We start from the raw sequence: 14,027 nt of genomic DNA on the forward strand, positions 1-14,027 counted from the left end.
AATGACCAGAGGAAAATGTGTTCATAAGGTACAGAAAATTGTTCAAGATTAGCAGATATGTTTTTTTTTTTTTTATAGCCCGAGGCTGGCTAAACAACAGTAAGCCCAAAGGCAGAAAGTATATAGAACTTAATTATGTACCTCCTAACTATTCTGATCTCTGCCACAATCAGAACTGAGAAGTAAGAGTTACTTCCCTCAAAGGTGGAGCTACTGAAAACGGGCAAGTTGAGGATCCCAGTTCTCCATTCTGGAGACAGTGTAAACAGGAGAAATGAGATGCCAATTGCAGCTACTCTTAGAGGCATTTTATCTTCTTTGCATTATGTACACATGCATTTAAAGGTGTTCTGTGAATTACTGTGTAATATATATTTTTGAATAGTATGTCACCCTTGTATGCAAAATTCTCTGCATATAAAATATTACATAGGGTTTAATAAAATAGTGGTTCTAGTTATATACACACTCATCACAAATGCAAATAGCTTTCTAAAAGTGATTATTTATAAGTACCCATGCACATAAATTATATCTTCATATTATCTTTGGACACAGGTGGAATTTTGCCAAATTATAGGTTTTGTACAAATGATAAGATAGTTTACATATGAGGTATATTTTGCTTAAATTGGGATATCATTGGAAATGTAAATGAAGAAAATACCTAATTAAAAAAAAATCATATCTTTGTTTGTCTCCAAATTCCAGAAGTATTTTATTTTTCTCATGAGATTCTACTTTATTAGACTTTGAAGAATATAAAGCCATCATTGTTGGCTCACCTTAATTCCCTAATAAAACTGTCACCAAAGACTTTCTTCAATGAAAACATGTCTTGGGTTGGAGCAATGAAAGAACAGTTCACGTTGTTGTTAGTTAGAACATAAGCTACTTAACTTTGCTGAATCTCTGCCTATGCTGACCTGCTTTGTCTTTGAGAACAGGATCCCTGAAAGACACGGTACCTGAAGATCAATAGTCCCTCTTGATGCAACCAAGACAAAAATGACCAAATATATGATGGATATACATTGGCAGCCATAGTGACTACCTGGTAACCTCTAACTTTAATGTCACCTATCTGCACTCTCAGTACACGTGCTTTGGTGCCCATCACAGTTGACATTTCTGTGATTATAACTGCAAAGCCACCTAAAAAGGGACAAGATGTGGTGACCAAATTCTTGGAAAATTTACACTTATTCTTAGAGAAGATATAGATATTTCTCTCATATCTAGCCTGTCTCCCACCTTCAGTTTCTTTAGCCTGTATCTATGATCTCTACCACCTTCAGAAATTCAAAAACTGAGTTATAAGTCTCATTTCATGCTTTGTCTATGGTTTTTAACAGAGAAGGAACCTCCCTCTATTGCTCTGTCAGTGCAGTGTCTAAGCAAGTGGTTCTACAATGCCAAGACAGGAAAGAGCTCATCTAATCTGAGTTAAAAAAAAATTCTAATATTTTGGGGAAGAACACAATTCAGATTTTCTAGAAATGAGCGTTCTCTGCAAAGATTTATAGTTCTTTATTTGGGACTGAGAGACAGTGAATTACAGCAATGAGCCCTACCATCTGAGCAGGGGTATGCTAGGGTGATCCTCCACATCTATTATGATGTCAGGCGTGGCAATTCATGACTACTGGGTTGGAGGTGACACCACTAGCCATGTTTCTTATGTGATAAATAGAGCCACCAACAGAAACACATGTTGACACAACACAGGAAATATTATATTTGGATTTGGTTTTGATTTTTGAGATATTGTCTAGGGATATAGCTCACAATCACCTTGGACTCAAATTCCTGAAGTAGCCTCCCAAATATACAGACTAGAGCCAGGACCCACGTTCTACGATCCTTATTATAGAGGTTTATTAAAACATTTGCTACCACAATACTGTCATTTTTAAAATCATGTTTTGCTTTGTTCTTTGTTATGTTGCTTTTTGTTTGTTTAGAGAGTAGTTTTCTCTGTTTAGGCCTGTCTGTTTGGTAACTTTTTATGTATTCTCCTGTCCCTGTGTTCTAAGTGCTGCAATTAAACTCATGCGCCATCATGCCCAGTTACAATATCTTTTATTATGATATAAAGTTTTATTTTTACTTTTTAAATCTAGAGACACTGATATCATTTTATATATAATTTATTGTTCCTTATTATTCCATTCTGAATTAATATTACTCCCACAGTAATTAGCTGAAGAAAGGTAAAAATCTAGTTTCACTTGTTGCTAACCAGTTTAAGTTTGTTCATATCAATTATATGTCTACATAAAATCTAAAGAAAATATATATGATTCTATGATCTCACATAGACATATGAATTCTTGTACATTCTTGTTTTCAACTTTGTAAATCTCATAGAATCACATAGTTAGGTTTCCTAAGTTTCTTCAAGAAGAGCTGTTTTTACTTGAATCTTTGTCCTAATAATGGAATTAATTTGTTTGCAGAACATAAGCATATGGAATACTAAGTTGAAATTTATAACCTCACTGTCTCCTGCTAAATTGAGGGTTCTTTATTGTTACAATATGAGAGCATTAAAGCCTAGAGGTATACTCTATAGAAAGCATGAAATGGTCTGAAAAATGAGGGAGAATAAAAAGTAACAGACCTGGGAAATCTCGAAAGAATACAGATGCAAACAGAAGAAAAACTTGTGCTAACAGTTTATATATATCTTAGATTTTATATATACATATGTATATCTTAGGTTATATATATATATATTACATATTGAAATCTTTCTTTTGAAGTAGGACAAAAGAGTCTACTACCAATGAAATAATCAAATATTTATGGGTTGGAGGATATCAAAGGCTCTTTGTCAATTGTTGATGAAAAGCAGTATACAGAGGTTTGCTAAGAATTGGGTTAATCCGGCAAATTCCTATTATAAATGCCATTAATCTGAAAACTAAAAAAAATGCCCACACACATTCCACATCAACATACAGTCCTTTTGCACACAGTGTTTGCCCAGAAAAAACAATTCCAGAAACACTAGAAGGAGTGGTTTGTTGTCAACACTTACTGCGAGGACAATCTGGAGGGAACTATGAGCCACTTCTATGTATTGGTAGTCCAGAAAACACCCTGAGACAGTGATGTAGCGATGGTCTTCTGGAGCCCAGTCTGGGGCAGGTGTCACAGACGTCACCATACATCCTGGTCCATTCTCCATCCACCAAGATCGGTGCATTGAAATATTAAATGTCAGGATAAGGTCTGTTTCCTGCAAGAAGGCAATTTATAAGAATGAGAAAGACTATAGATATCAGTTTCTTTGGGATGGACTTATTTCTATTTCTTGCTGGAAGAGGTAGGCCCCTTCCTGTCTCCTAGTGTATGTTATAGGCGCTTAACTGCTTAAGTAATTATGTACATGTAGATTATACTTTTGAAGATTTGACTGACCATAATACTATCAGTTAAATTATTATTACTATTATTTATTCTTCTTAGAAAAATTACTAATGATTTAAATGAACTATATCATATAGAAAGGTTCTTTTGGGGGATTTAAAAACACTGTGACCTCAATGATTTAAACCATACCATTGGGTGAAATTGATGACATTATAAATCTGATTCACTTTTTATCTCTCAAAATATTTATTTTTTTCTATATATTTTAGTTTCACAAACTGAATTGTAACTTGACTACATTTACCTTAATGTTGACGCTAATGGTAAGAATTTTAAAGAACTTTTCATAGTAATACACACTATTACTTGGTTTTTTTCCCCTTCTAAAAGTTGGTCCTGTGTGTACACGTGATTGGTTCTAGAACCCTGCAGATTCTAAAATTCTAAAAAGCTCATGCCACTTATATTAAAAGGCGGTGGTCCAATTAAGAGGCTCCAGGGGGTGTGGTGGTCTGGTGGGGTGGGAGTTGGGGGTGGGGAGGAATGGATGAGGAATAGTCAGAGTGCTGATTGTGAGGAGGATAACAACTGGATTATAAAAAAATTAAAAAATAATAATATAAAAGAAAGAAACCAAACCAAACCAAACCAACCAACCAACCAACCAAACAAACAAACAAAAAAAGACGCATAGTCTTTGAGTATAGAGGAAAAACCATATTAGCAAATCATTGTCTTCCATCTTTTTTATAGTAAGAATGTTTATTATATAGTGAATAACACCATATTTTCGGCAAAGCTTAAACTCTAAGACTTGAAAAACTCCCTAAGGCATTTGATAAAATTTACATTCTGACCTCTATTCTGGATCTTCAATTTAGGAACCTTGCGAGAGGAGAGGGATTTGACTGTTTATCAAGTTCTTTACATTGTTCTACAACTGATTAAATGGACATCCTTTGGTAAAAACACTGCTTCCCCATCCTCTGAGTCTATAGATGACATGAAAAAGTTGTAACCAAACATTGGCATTGTGTAAATGACTTAGCTGTTCTAGTTCTCTCAGCCACAGTTAAGTGGTTAGAAAGAGCTTAAACCCCACTGTTTTTGAGTATAAAATGTGTCCAAATCAACATATTGTAAAAAAGGATCCTAAGAAATTGATCAGAGTTTTATGAAACCCTTGAGTTGATTGCTTATACCATTATCATTTTGTAACATGGAAAATACAGTATAGCCTATAAATGGATGATAATCACACACATTTTCCCCCAAATCAATAACACCAGGACTTATAAATGGCTCTGTTTACATTGATAGCTTAACGACCATATAGGTTCCCACTTGTGGTTTCCCTGTTTGGAAGCTGTTCCTCAATTATAGAGGATAAAAAAGTCAGTAAGGCACAATTTTTATCATCAAGCAATATGGATTGTTTCCCAATTTGTTGGTCATTTTAAATTTTCACTATTAATTGGTTGACCATTTCTTCTACTGGTTCCCAGCATATCAGTTGTAAGTTAAGAGACATTATCTTGAGGAAAAATGTCCTTCCTAATTTCTCAAAAGTGGAAACTGGCAAGCTGCACATTGATGTTTGCAATCCCCAGAGTCTAGATCCAAGCAATGTTTCATGACTTTTTCCATTTGCTCTATACAACAATCCTAAAAAGCAGGAAAAAATGTGCACATTTGGCAGTTTATTTATCTTGTTGTTTTTCTCAAAGAATCAGCTCCTCGTTTTGTTGATTATTTGTATAGTTCTTTTTGTTTATACTTGGTTGATTTTAGCTTTGAGTTTGATTATTTCCTGCCATCTACTTCTCTTTGGCGTATTTGCTTTTTTGTTCTAGAGCTTTCAGGTGTGCTGTTAAGCTGCTAGTGTATGCTCTTTCTAGTTTCTTTTTGGAGAGCTATGAGTTTCCCTCTTAGCACTGCTTTCATTGTGTCCCTAAAGTTTCATTATGGGTATGTTTGTTGTACCTTCATTTTTGCTAAATCCTAAAAAGTCTTTAATTTCTTTATTTCTTCCTTGACTAAGTTATCATTGAGTAGAGCATCATTCAGCTTCCATGTGGGCTCTCTGTTGTTTTTGTTGCTATTGAAGACCAGCCTTAATCCATGGTTATCTGATAGGAGGCATGAATTATGTCAATCTTCTTATATCTGTTGAGGTCTGTTTTTTGACCAATAATATGGTCAGTTTTGGAGAAGGTACCCTGAGGTGCTGAGAAGAAGGTATATTGTTTTGATTTAGGATGAAATATTCTATAGATATCTGTTAAAACTTCTGCTAGTTTCACTGTGTCTCTGTTTAGTTTGTGTTTCCATGATCTATCCATTGATGACAGTTGGGTGTTAAAACCTTCCACTATTATTGTTTGAGGTGCAGTGTGTGCTTTGAGCTTTAGTAAAGTTTCTTTTATGAATTTGGTTGCCCTTGCCTTTGGAGCATAGATTTTCAGAATTGAAAGTTATTCTTGGTAATCTTTTCCTTTGATGAGTATGAAGTGTCCTTCCTTATCATTTTTGATAACTTTTGGTTGAATGTCAATTTTATCTGACATAGCTTATTTCTTCGGATCATTTCCTTGGAAAATTGTTTTCCAGTCTTTACTCTGAGGTAGTGTTTGTCTTTCACATTGAGGTGCATTCTCTGTATGTATCAAAATGCTGGGTCCTGTTTATGTATCCAGTCTGTTAGTCTATATCTTTTGATTTGAGTCCATTAATATTAAGAGATATTAAGGTGATTGTTGCTTCCTGTTATTTTTTATGTTATTTTTATGTTTGTGTGGCTATCTTCTTTTGGGTTTGTTGAAAGGAGATTACTTTCTTGCTTTTTCTAGGGTGGAGTTTTCCTCCTTGTGTTGGAGTTTTCCTTTGTAGTTCTGGATTTGTGGAAAGATGCTGTGTAAATTTGGTTTTGTTAGGTAATCTCTTGGTTTCTCCATCTATGGTAATTCAGAGTTTTGCTGGGTATAATAGTCTGGGCTGGCATTTTTGTTCTCTTGGGGTCTGTATGACATCTGCACAGGATCTTCTGGCTTTCATAGTCTCTGGTGAGAAGTCTAGTATAATTCTGATAGGTCTGCCTTTATATGTTATTTGACCTTTTTCCCTTACTGCTTTTAATATTCTTTCTTTGTTTTGTGCATTTGGTGTTTGGACTGTTAGGCGATGGGATAAATTTCTTTTCTGGTCCAGTCTATTTGGAGTTCTCTAAGCTTCTTGTATGTTCATGGGCGTCTCTTTCTTAGGTTAGGGAAGTTTTCTTCTATATTTTTGTTGAAGATATTGACTGGCCCTTTAATTTTGGAATCTTCACTCTCTTCTATACCTATTATCCTTAGGTTTGTTCTTCGCTTTATGTCCTGGATTTTCTGGATGTTTTGGGTTAGGATCTTTTTTTGTGTTTTGCATTTTCTTTGACAATTGTGTCAATGTTTTCCATGGTATCTTCTGCACCTAAGATTCTGCCTTCTATCTCTTGTATTCTGTTGGTGATACTTGTATCTATGACTCCTGATATCTTTCCTAGGTTTTCTATCTTCAGGATTGTCTCCCTTTGGGATTTCTTTATTGTTTCTATTTCCATTTTTAGATCCTAGATGCTTTGTTCTATTCCTTCACCTATTTGGTTATGTTTTACCATAATTCTTTAAGGGATTGTTGTGTTTCCTCTTTAAGGGCTTTAAGCTGTTTACCTGTGTTCTGCTCTATTTCTTTAAGGGAGTTAGTTATGTCCTTCTTAATGTCCTCTATCATCATCATGAGATGTGATTTCAAATCAGAGTCTTGCTTTTCTGGTGTGTTGTGATATCCAGGGCTCACTGTGGTGGAAGAACTGGGTTCTGATGAAGCCATGTAGCCTTGGTTTCTGTTGCTTATGTTCTTGCCCTTGACTCTCACCATCTGGTCATCTCTGGTGTTAACTTGTCTTGCTGTCTCTCACTGTTGCTTCTCCTTTCTTGAAGCCTGTGTCTCAGTTCATGGAGGAGACTAGTTCTCTCCAGAAGGAATTTGGTTATGGAGAGCTATGGCACAGGGTCAGCTCTGGGGTGCAGACAGAAACCAGAAGCGTCCTGTCCCCAGTTGTTCCTTGGTTTGTGTGTCCTGATGGCTCTGGGAGGGTCCCTTTGGGCCAAAATTTGAACAGAAGTGGTGGTCTAATCTGTGCTCACAGGTATAACATCATTCTTGGGAGACCAGTTCTCTCCTCGTTGTATTTGGGTATGTAGTATTGTGGCACAGGATCAGCTCCAGGAGCAGAGGGAAACTGGAAGCCTCCTGTCCCAGGATGCTCCTCAGTTCCTGTGTCCTGAGGGCTCCGGGTGGGTTCTTCTGAGCAGAAGTGGTGGCCTTATTTGTGCACAAGGCTTATTCACACTCCTGGGATGCCAGTTCTCCTGGTAGTATTTGGGTATGGAGAGCTGTGGCCCAGGATCAGCTCTGGGTGCTGTGACACAGGATCAGCTCCAGGAGCAGAGGGAAACTGGGAGGCCCATTGTCTTCAGTTTTGTCGTTTTATTTTAAAAATTTCAATAAAATTTCTTAGAAAATGTTAGCAAATTATAGGACAGAGATAATAAATTCACAGGTCTTCAGATGAATTTGGTGGACACAATGTATTTGACTGATCATATACACTCACAGAAAGGTGTTCATGGCACATAAACAGAAGGAAGGTTTGAGTGAATGTATCAAGCACATTTCATTTCTCAGCAAATCATGAGGGATGACCTGCATGGGAACTGGATTATGTCAGTGTTGGTGGTGTGGAGTCATGGGATAATAGGAACAAACTACTCTCATTCCAGAGTGAGGTGCTCTTGGAACACCTTGAGTAGACAATTTTACCTCTGTTCTCTGGCTGTGAGGCTCTGACTCCCACTGAAAATGCTAAAGATTAAGTAATAGCTGGAGATCCCAGACACTGAAAGGTAGACAGAACTGGAGAGAACTGGGCTGTGCTACCACCATTTTCCAGCTAGCAATGAAAAGAATACAAAAGATAGTTTCTCTTCTTCTTGAGGCTATGGAGAAAAGTTTCTAGAAATCCTTGGAAAGTTGGAGACAGAGAATTGGCAATTGACTCAGGCTAATAATTTTCAAAATAAAGCCCACAGCCAAAGCCACCTGTTAAGTTCTCACACAAAAAGTGATGATGTCTCTTGGGAGGCAAGTCTATTGCTACAGAAGATGGGGCCAAAGTAAAAGAACTTTGGGAGTAATTTGTGGTCCATAGTGAGAAAATTGACTGTGCCTGTTTCCTAATGTTTTCCAAGAAGAGGAGAAGTTTTGTTAGCAGAGCAATAATACCTGAATCTATATTGCCTCATATTTCCAGGTTTTGAAGAAATAAAAGTAATACAAAAAATAGAGCATGTAAACTACTAGTCATATGAATCCTGCTGAGGTAGATTGTACAAGAGAGTTTTTGAAGTGATAAAAACGCTACCATGAGTAAGTCCATTTGATAAACCTTCAAAGGTCTTATTGGTATCATTATAGCTTCTTTGACCCGATAACTCCTCTCTATTCCTATTCCAGGCATGGAGGAATGAGACCAATACTTGTGAATTAGGAAATGTGTGATTATGAAAGACCAAAGGCAAACACAGTCAACACACACAAGGCCTTTTTTATGGGTTCCATTAACTATGAGTGAAACTGGAGTATCTTAATTCAGTGCCAGAAATACACTTTCATTTTGTTTAGGAGACTACTTAGGGAATGACAGTGTCCTTTGAAGCATTCTTATTTAAAAGAAACAGGAAGTCTGTCATATCCTTGATCTGGTTTCAACAGAACCTGAACAATGGATAGGTTTTCAGGGTCAGTTATGTAAGAAAGAATACTGTTTTCTGCTTCTTTCTCAGCCTTCCTCATGTAATATTTGGTTACAAAAGAAAACTAGGTGGATTACTTTTGACAAAGATGAAAAAGACAATGTCTTCAAAGTCAATTAGATCAAGACTAAGACATGGGATCAGCCAGGTTCACACAGTCCAGAAAGAACAGTCTGGTTTCCTAATAGCTAGTGATTTCTAATGCAGTTAGCTCAGGGTCTCACAGCAAAATCATTTGCAGACAGGAGGGACCATCTGAAAGAATTGAAAAGTGGAGTTTTATGAAACTGAAATATTGGCCATTTGTATTATTGTTTCTCATCTGTTGGGGCAGGACTTATTTCTCATATAAAAGCAAACAAGTTAGTAAACAATTGCACATGAATTTTTTGGCATGCTTGTTGCTTTCAAACAATAACTAGGGCCTGGATGTTTCTTCAGAACAATAAGAGACAATATTTGCCCAAGCCTTTGAGGGCATGCTTATACTATTTTTAACTCTTCAGCTTCAAAAATGTAACTATTATCTCTGCTTTGATTTCTCAAAATGTCCATCTTGTGGTCTGTGTTCAAATACTCCCTCTGTACAAGAAGTTCATTTATGTTAACATAAAACTACACAGACCAAAATAACCTTTCCCGGTTAGACTGAATTACTTGTATTTCCAAATAAACTTGTGCTTGGTGGTACTGGGAGCTGCGATTTCCACATGACAACCTATAATGCTAAAGTCTGATGTCTAAGGATTATCAGAGCCAGACTGCGTGGATGTCAGGCACTATATCTCATTTCTTTCCTTTTGGTATTACCTACTTTAGAGCCTATTATTGGCATAGAATTTATTTTCATAAAACTAATAACCAAATAGCACTGTTTGCCCATAGTTTGTGCCATCTCCCAATATTCTATTGTAAAATAACCATATCCATTTTTTATATTATTTCTTAAGGTATTTTATCCATATTTTTCCCTATTTGCATTATTATATTATCACTTAACTATTTATCCATATTTGCCCTGGAAGGTGTGAGTAAGAATATGCTCAGGCCACAGAATTCTCTACTTTTAACAATTCTGCATAATTTTCTCCAAAATTTTATTAAATCAATAGTATAAAATTTATGGATATTATAAATATTTTATAGCTGAGCTGAGTTGTGAATTATGAGAGCAATTTCTTTCCTATATAATGTTTGTTCCAGTAGTTAATAATTCTTTCCCATCAAAAAAATCATACTTTATTTTTTGAAGTAGTTTTAGGTTCAGAGGAAAAAAATGAGCCGAAAGTGTTCTTTTCCCCTCAAATGCATAATCTTCCCCTCAGAACATTCTAGGCCAGGGTGTTAGATGTGTTGCAGTCTCTGAACCTATATTATCTTGCAAAGTCCAATTTTTCACTGTGTTCATCTTGACACACAGTCTGTGGCCTTAGAAAATGAGTGGTGACATGAGAGTGTCACGGTCCAGTCACTCCAGTGTCAGAGAGAGTCGGTTCCCTGTGTAGGCATTTTTCTGTGCCTTCATGCTGTTCCTCTCACGTTCCAAGTGGGTGGACACTGTGGTTCCTTTGATTTCTTAGCAAATTCTGCTTCATTGCAATGCTCATACAAAATACAATTCAACTGTAGATGGATATTTCAGATCAGCCTTTTTTTTTTTTTTTTTTTTTACTTAATACTATACATTTTTTTTTCTTGTTTTCATGACCTAGTTGCTAGTTTCTTAATATTGAATAGCATTTCATTGCCTGTGGATCTATTCAGTCACCTGAGTGACTTCTTGATTGATTTAGGGTTTGGACATTATGAAAAAAGCTGTTATAAATTTTCACTGTGATGGGTTAATGTGGACATAAGATTTCAACTAACTACCAACCAGCCTTTCAGAGGATACTTGAAGGAAAACTCCAACACAAGGAAGATACCTGCACCAAAGAAAGGACAAGATATTAACTATCTCACAACAAAGTGAAAAGCAGAGAGCCACAAGCACATAAGACCACCTAAAAAAACAAGCATGTCAGGAACCAACAGTCATCTGTCTTTAATATCTCTTAATATGAATAGATTCAACTCACCTATGTAAAGACAAAAGCTAATGGACTGGATATGCAAATAAGATCCAGAATTTAGCTGCAATAACAAAGACAGACATCATCTCAGAGTAAAAGTTTGGAAAAGGGTCTTCCAAGCAAATGGTCCTAGGAAACAAGCAGGAGTTGCCATCCTAATATCCAATTAAGTAGACTTTTGACCAAAAGTTATCAAACATGATGAAGGATACTGCATATTCTTCAAGGGGAAAATTCACTAAGAGAACGTCTCAATTCTGCCCCAAATGCAAGAACATCCAAATTCATAAAAGAAACTTTACTAAAACTCAAAACTGACATTGAACACCCACAATAATAGTAAGAAAATTTAACACCCCACTCTCACTAATGGACAGGTCATTGAAACAGAAACTAAACAGAGACACAGTGAAATTAAGAGAGGTTTGAACCAAATTGACTTAACAGATATCTACAGGACATTTCACCCTAAAAAGAAAAGAATAAACCTTCTTCTCAGTACCTCATGGTACCTTCTCCAAAGTTGACCATATAATTGGGCACAAAGCAACCCTCATCAGATACAAGAAGATTGCAAAATTGACCATATAATCAGTCAGAAAACAGGCCTCAAAAGATAGAAAAATATTGAAATTATCCCATGCATCCTATCAGATCACCAGTGACAAAGGCTGACCTTCAATAACAGCATAAATAATAGAAAGCTAACATTCACGTAGAAACTGAACAACACTCTACTCAATGATACCTTGATCAAGGAAGAAATAAAGAAATTAAAGACTTTTTAGAGTTCAATGAAAATGAAGCCACAACATACCCAAACTCATGGGACACAATGAAGGCAGTCCTAAGAGGAAAACTCATACACCTGAATGCCTCCAAAAAGAAACTAGAGAGAGCATACACTAGGAGTCTGACAGCGCACCTAGAAGCTCTAGAATAAAAGGAAGCAAATTCACACAAGAGGAGTAGAAGGCATGAAATAATCAAACTCAGAGCTGAAGTCAACCAAGTGGAAATAAAAAGAACTATTCAAAAAATCAACCAAACCAGGAGATGTTTTTTTTGAGAAAATCAACAAGATAGATAAACCCTTAGCCTACTCACTAGAGGGCACAGGGACAGCATCATAATTAATAAAATCAGAAAAGAGAAAGGAGACATAACAACAGAACCTGAGGAAATCCAAAATATCATCAGATCCTACTACAAAAGGCTGTACTCAACAAAACTGGAAAACCTGGATGAAATGGACAACTTCCTAGGCAGATACGAGGTACCAGAGTTAAATCAAGATCAGATTAATGATCTAAACATTCCCATATTCCCTAAAGAAATAGAAGCAGTCATTAATAGAATCCCAACCAAAAAAATAAATAAATAAATTCCCAGGACCAGGTGGGTTTAGTGCAGATTCTATCAGACCTTCAAAGAAGACCTAATTCCAACACTCCTCAAACTATTCCACAAAATAGAAACAGAAGGTACTCTACCCAATTCATTCTATGAAGCCACAATTACTCTGACACCTATGCCACATAAAGATCCAACAAAGAAAGTGAACTTCAGACCATATTCCCTTATCAATATCAATGCAAAAATACTCAATAAAATCCTCACAAACCGAATCCAAGAACACATCAAACTGATCATCCATCAAGGTCAAGTAGGCTTCATTGCAGGGATGCAGAGGTGGTTTAAGATACAGAAATCCATCAACGTAATCCAATATATAAACATACTCAAAGACAAAAATCACATGATTATCTCGTTAGATCCTGAGACAGCATTTGACAAATTCCAACACCCCTTTCATGATAAAAGTCATGGAAAGATCAGGAAGTCAAGGCCCATACCTAAACATAGTAAAAGCAATATATATATATATATATCAAGCCAGTAGCCAACATCAAAGTAAATGGAGAGAAGCTGGAAGCAATCCCACTAAAATCAGAGACTAGACAAGGCTGCCCATTTTCTCCCTAACTAGTCAATATAGTACTTGAAGTCATAGCCAGAGCAATTCGACAACAAAAGGAGATCAAGTGGATACAAATTAGAAAGCAAGAAATCAAAATATCTATTTGCAGATGATATTATTGTATTGACCCTAAAAATTCCACCAGAGAACTCCTAAACCTGATAAACAGCTTCAGTGCAGTAGCTGGATATAAAATTAACTCACAAATCATTGGCCTTTCTTTACACAAAGGATAAACAGAATGAGAAAGAAATTAGGGAAACAATACCCTTCACAATAGTCACAAAAATATAAAATACCTTGGTGTGACTTTAACTAAGGATGTGAACGATCTGTATAACAAGAACTTCAAGACTCTGAAGAAAGAAATTGAGGAAGATCTCAGAAGATGGAAAGATCTCCCATGCTCATGGATTGGCAGGATTAATATAATAAAATGGCTATTCTGCCAAAAACAATCGACAGATTCAATGCAATCCCCATCAAAATTTCAACTCAATTCCTCACTAAGTTAGAAAGGGCAATTTGCCAATTCATCTGGAATAACAAAAAACCTAGGATAGCAAAAACTATACTCAACAATACAAGAACATTTAGTGGAATCACCATGCCTGACCTAAAGCTGTACTACAGAGCAATTGTGATAAAAACTGCATGGTAGTGGTACAGGGACAGACAGGTAGATCAATGGAATAGAATTGAAGACCCAGAAACGAACCCACACACCTATGGTCACTTGATCTT

General features: G+C 36.2%; 1 protein-coding gene across 3 annotated transcripts in view; it reads right to left on the bottom strand.

Moving 5' to 3' along the window:
* The window catches only part of Nkain2 (Na+/K+ transporting ATPase interacting 2), a 1,207,865-nt gene that overhangs the window by 258,766 nt on the left and 935,072 nt on the right, over window positions 1–14,027 (bottom strand). For 2 of the 3 annotated variants that reach the window (XR_003948726.1, NM_001013411.2), the window contains exon 4: window positions 3,044–3,244. Coding sequence is in view for 2 of the 3 variants with exons in the window: in NM_001013411.2 (NP_001013429.2) it covers window positions 3,044–3,244 (201 nt within the window). In the remaining variant the exon portion in view is untranslated. Of the gene's footprint in view, window positions 1–2,503; window positions 3,245–14,027 lie in introns of those variants that run through there. The other variant, NM_001025286.2, reaches the window with a different exon arrangement.

Source organism: Mus musculus, chromosome 10 (genome assembly GCF_000001635.26).
Source record: "Mus musculus strain C57BL/6J chromosome 10, GRCm38.p6 C57BL/6J".
Classification (NCBI taxonomy): Eukaryota; Metazoa; Chordata; class Mammalia; order Rodentia; family Muridae; genus Mus; species Mus musculus.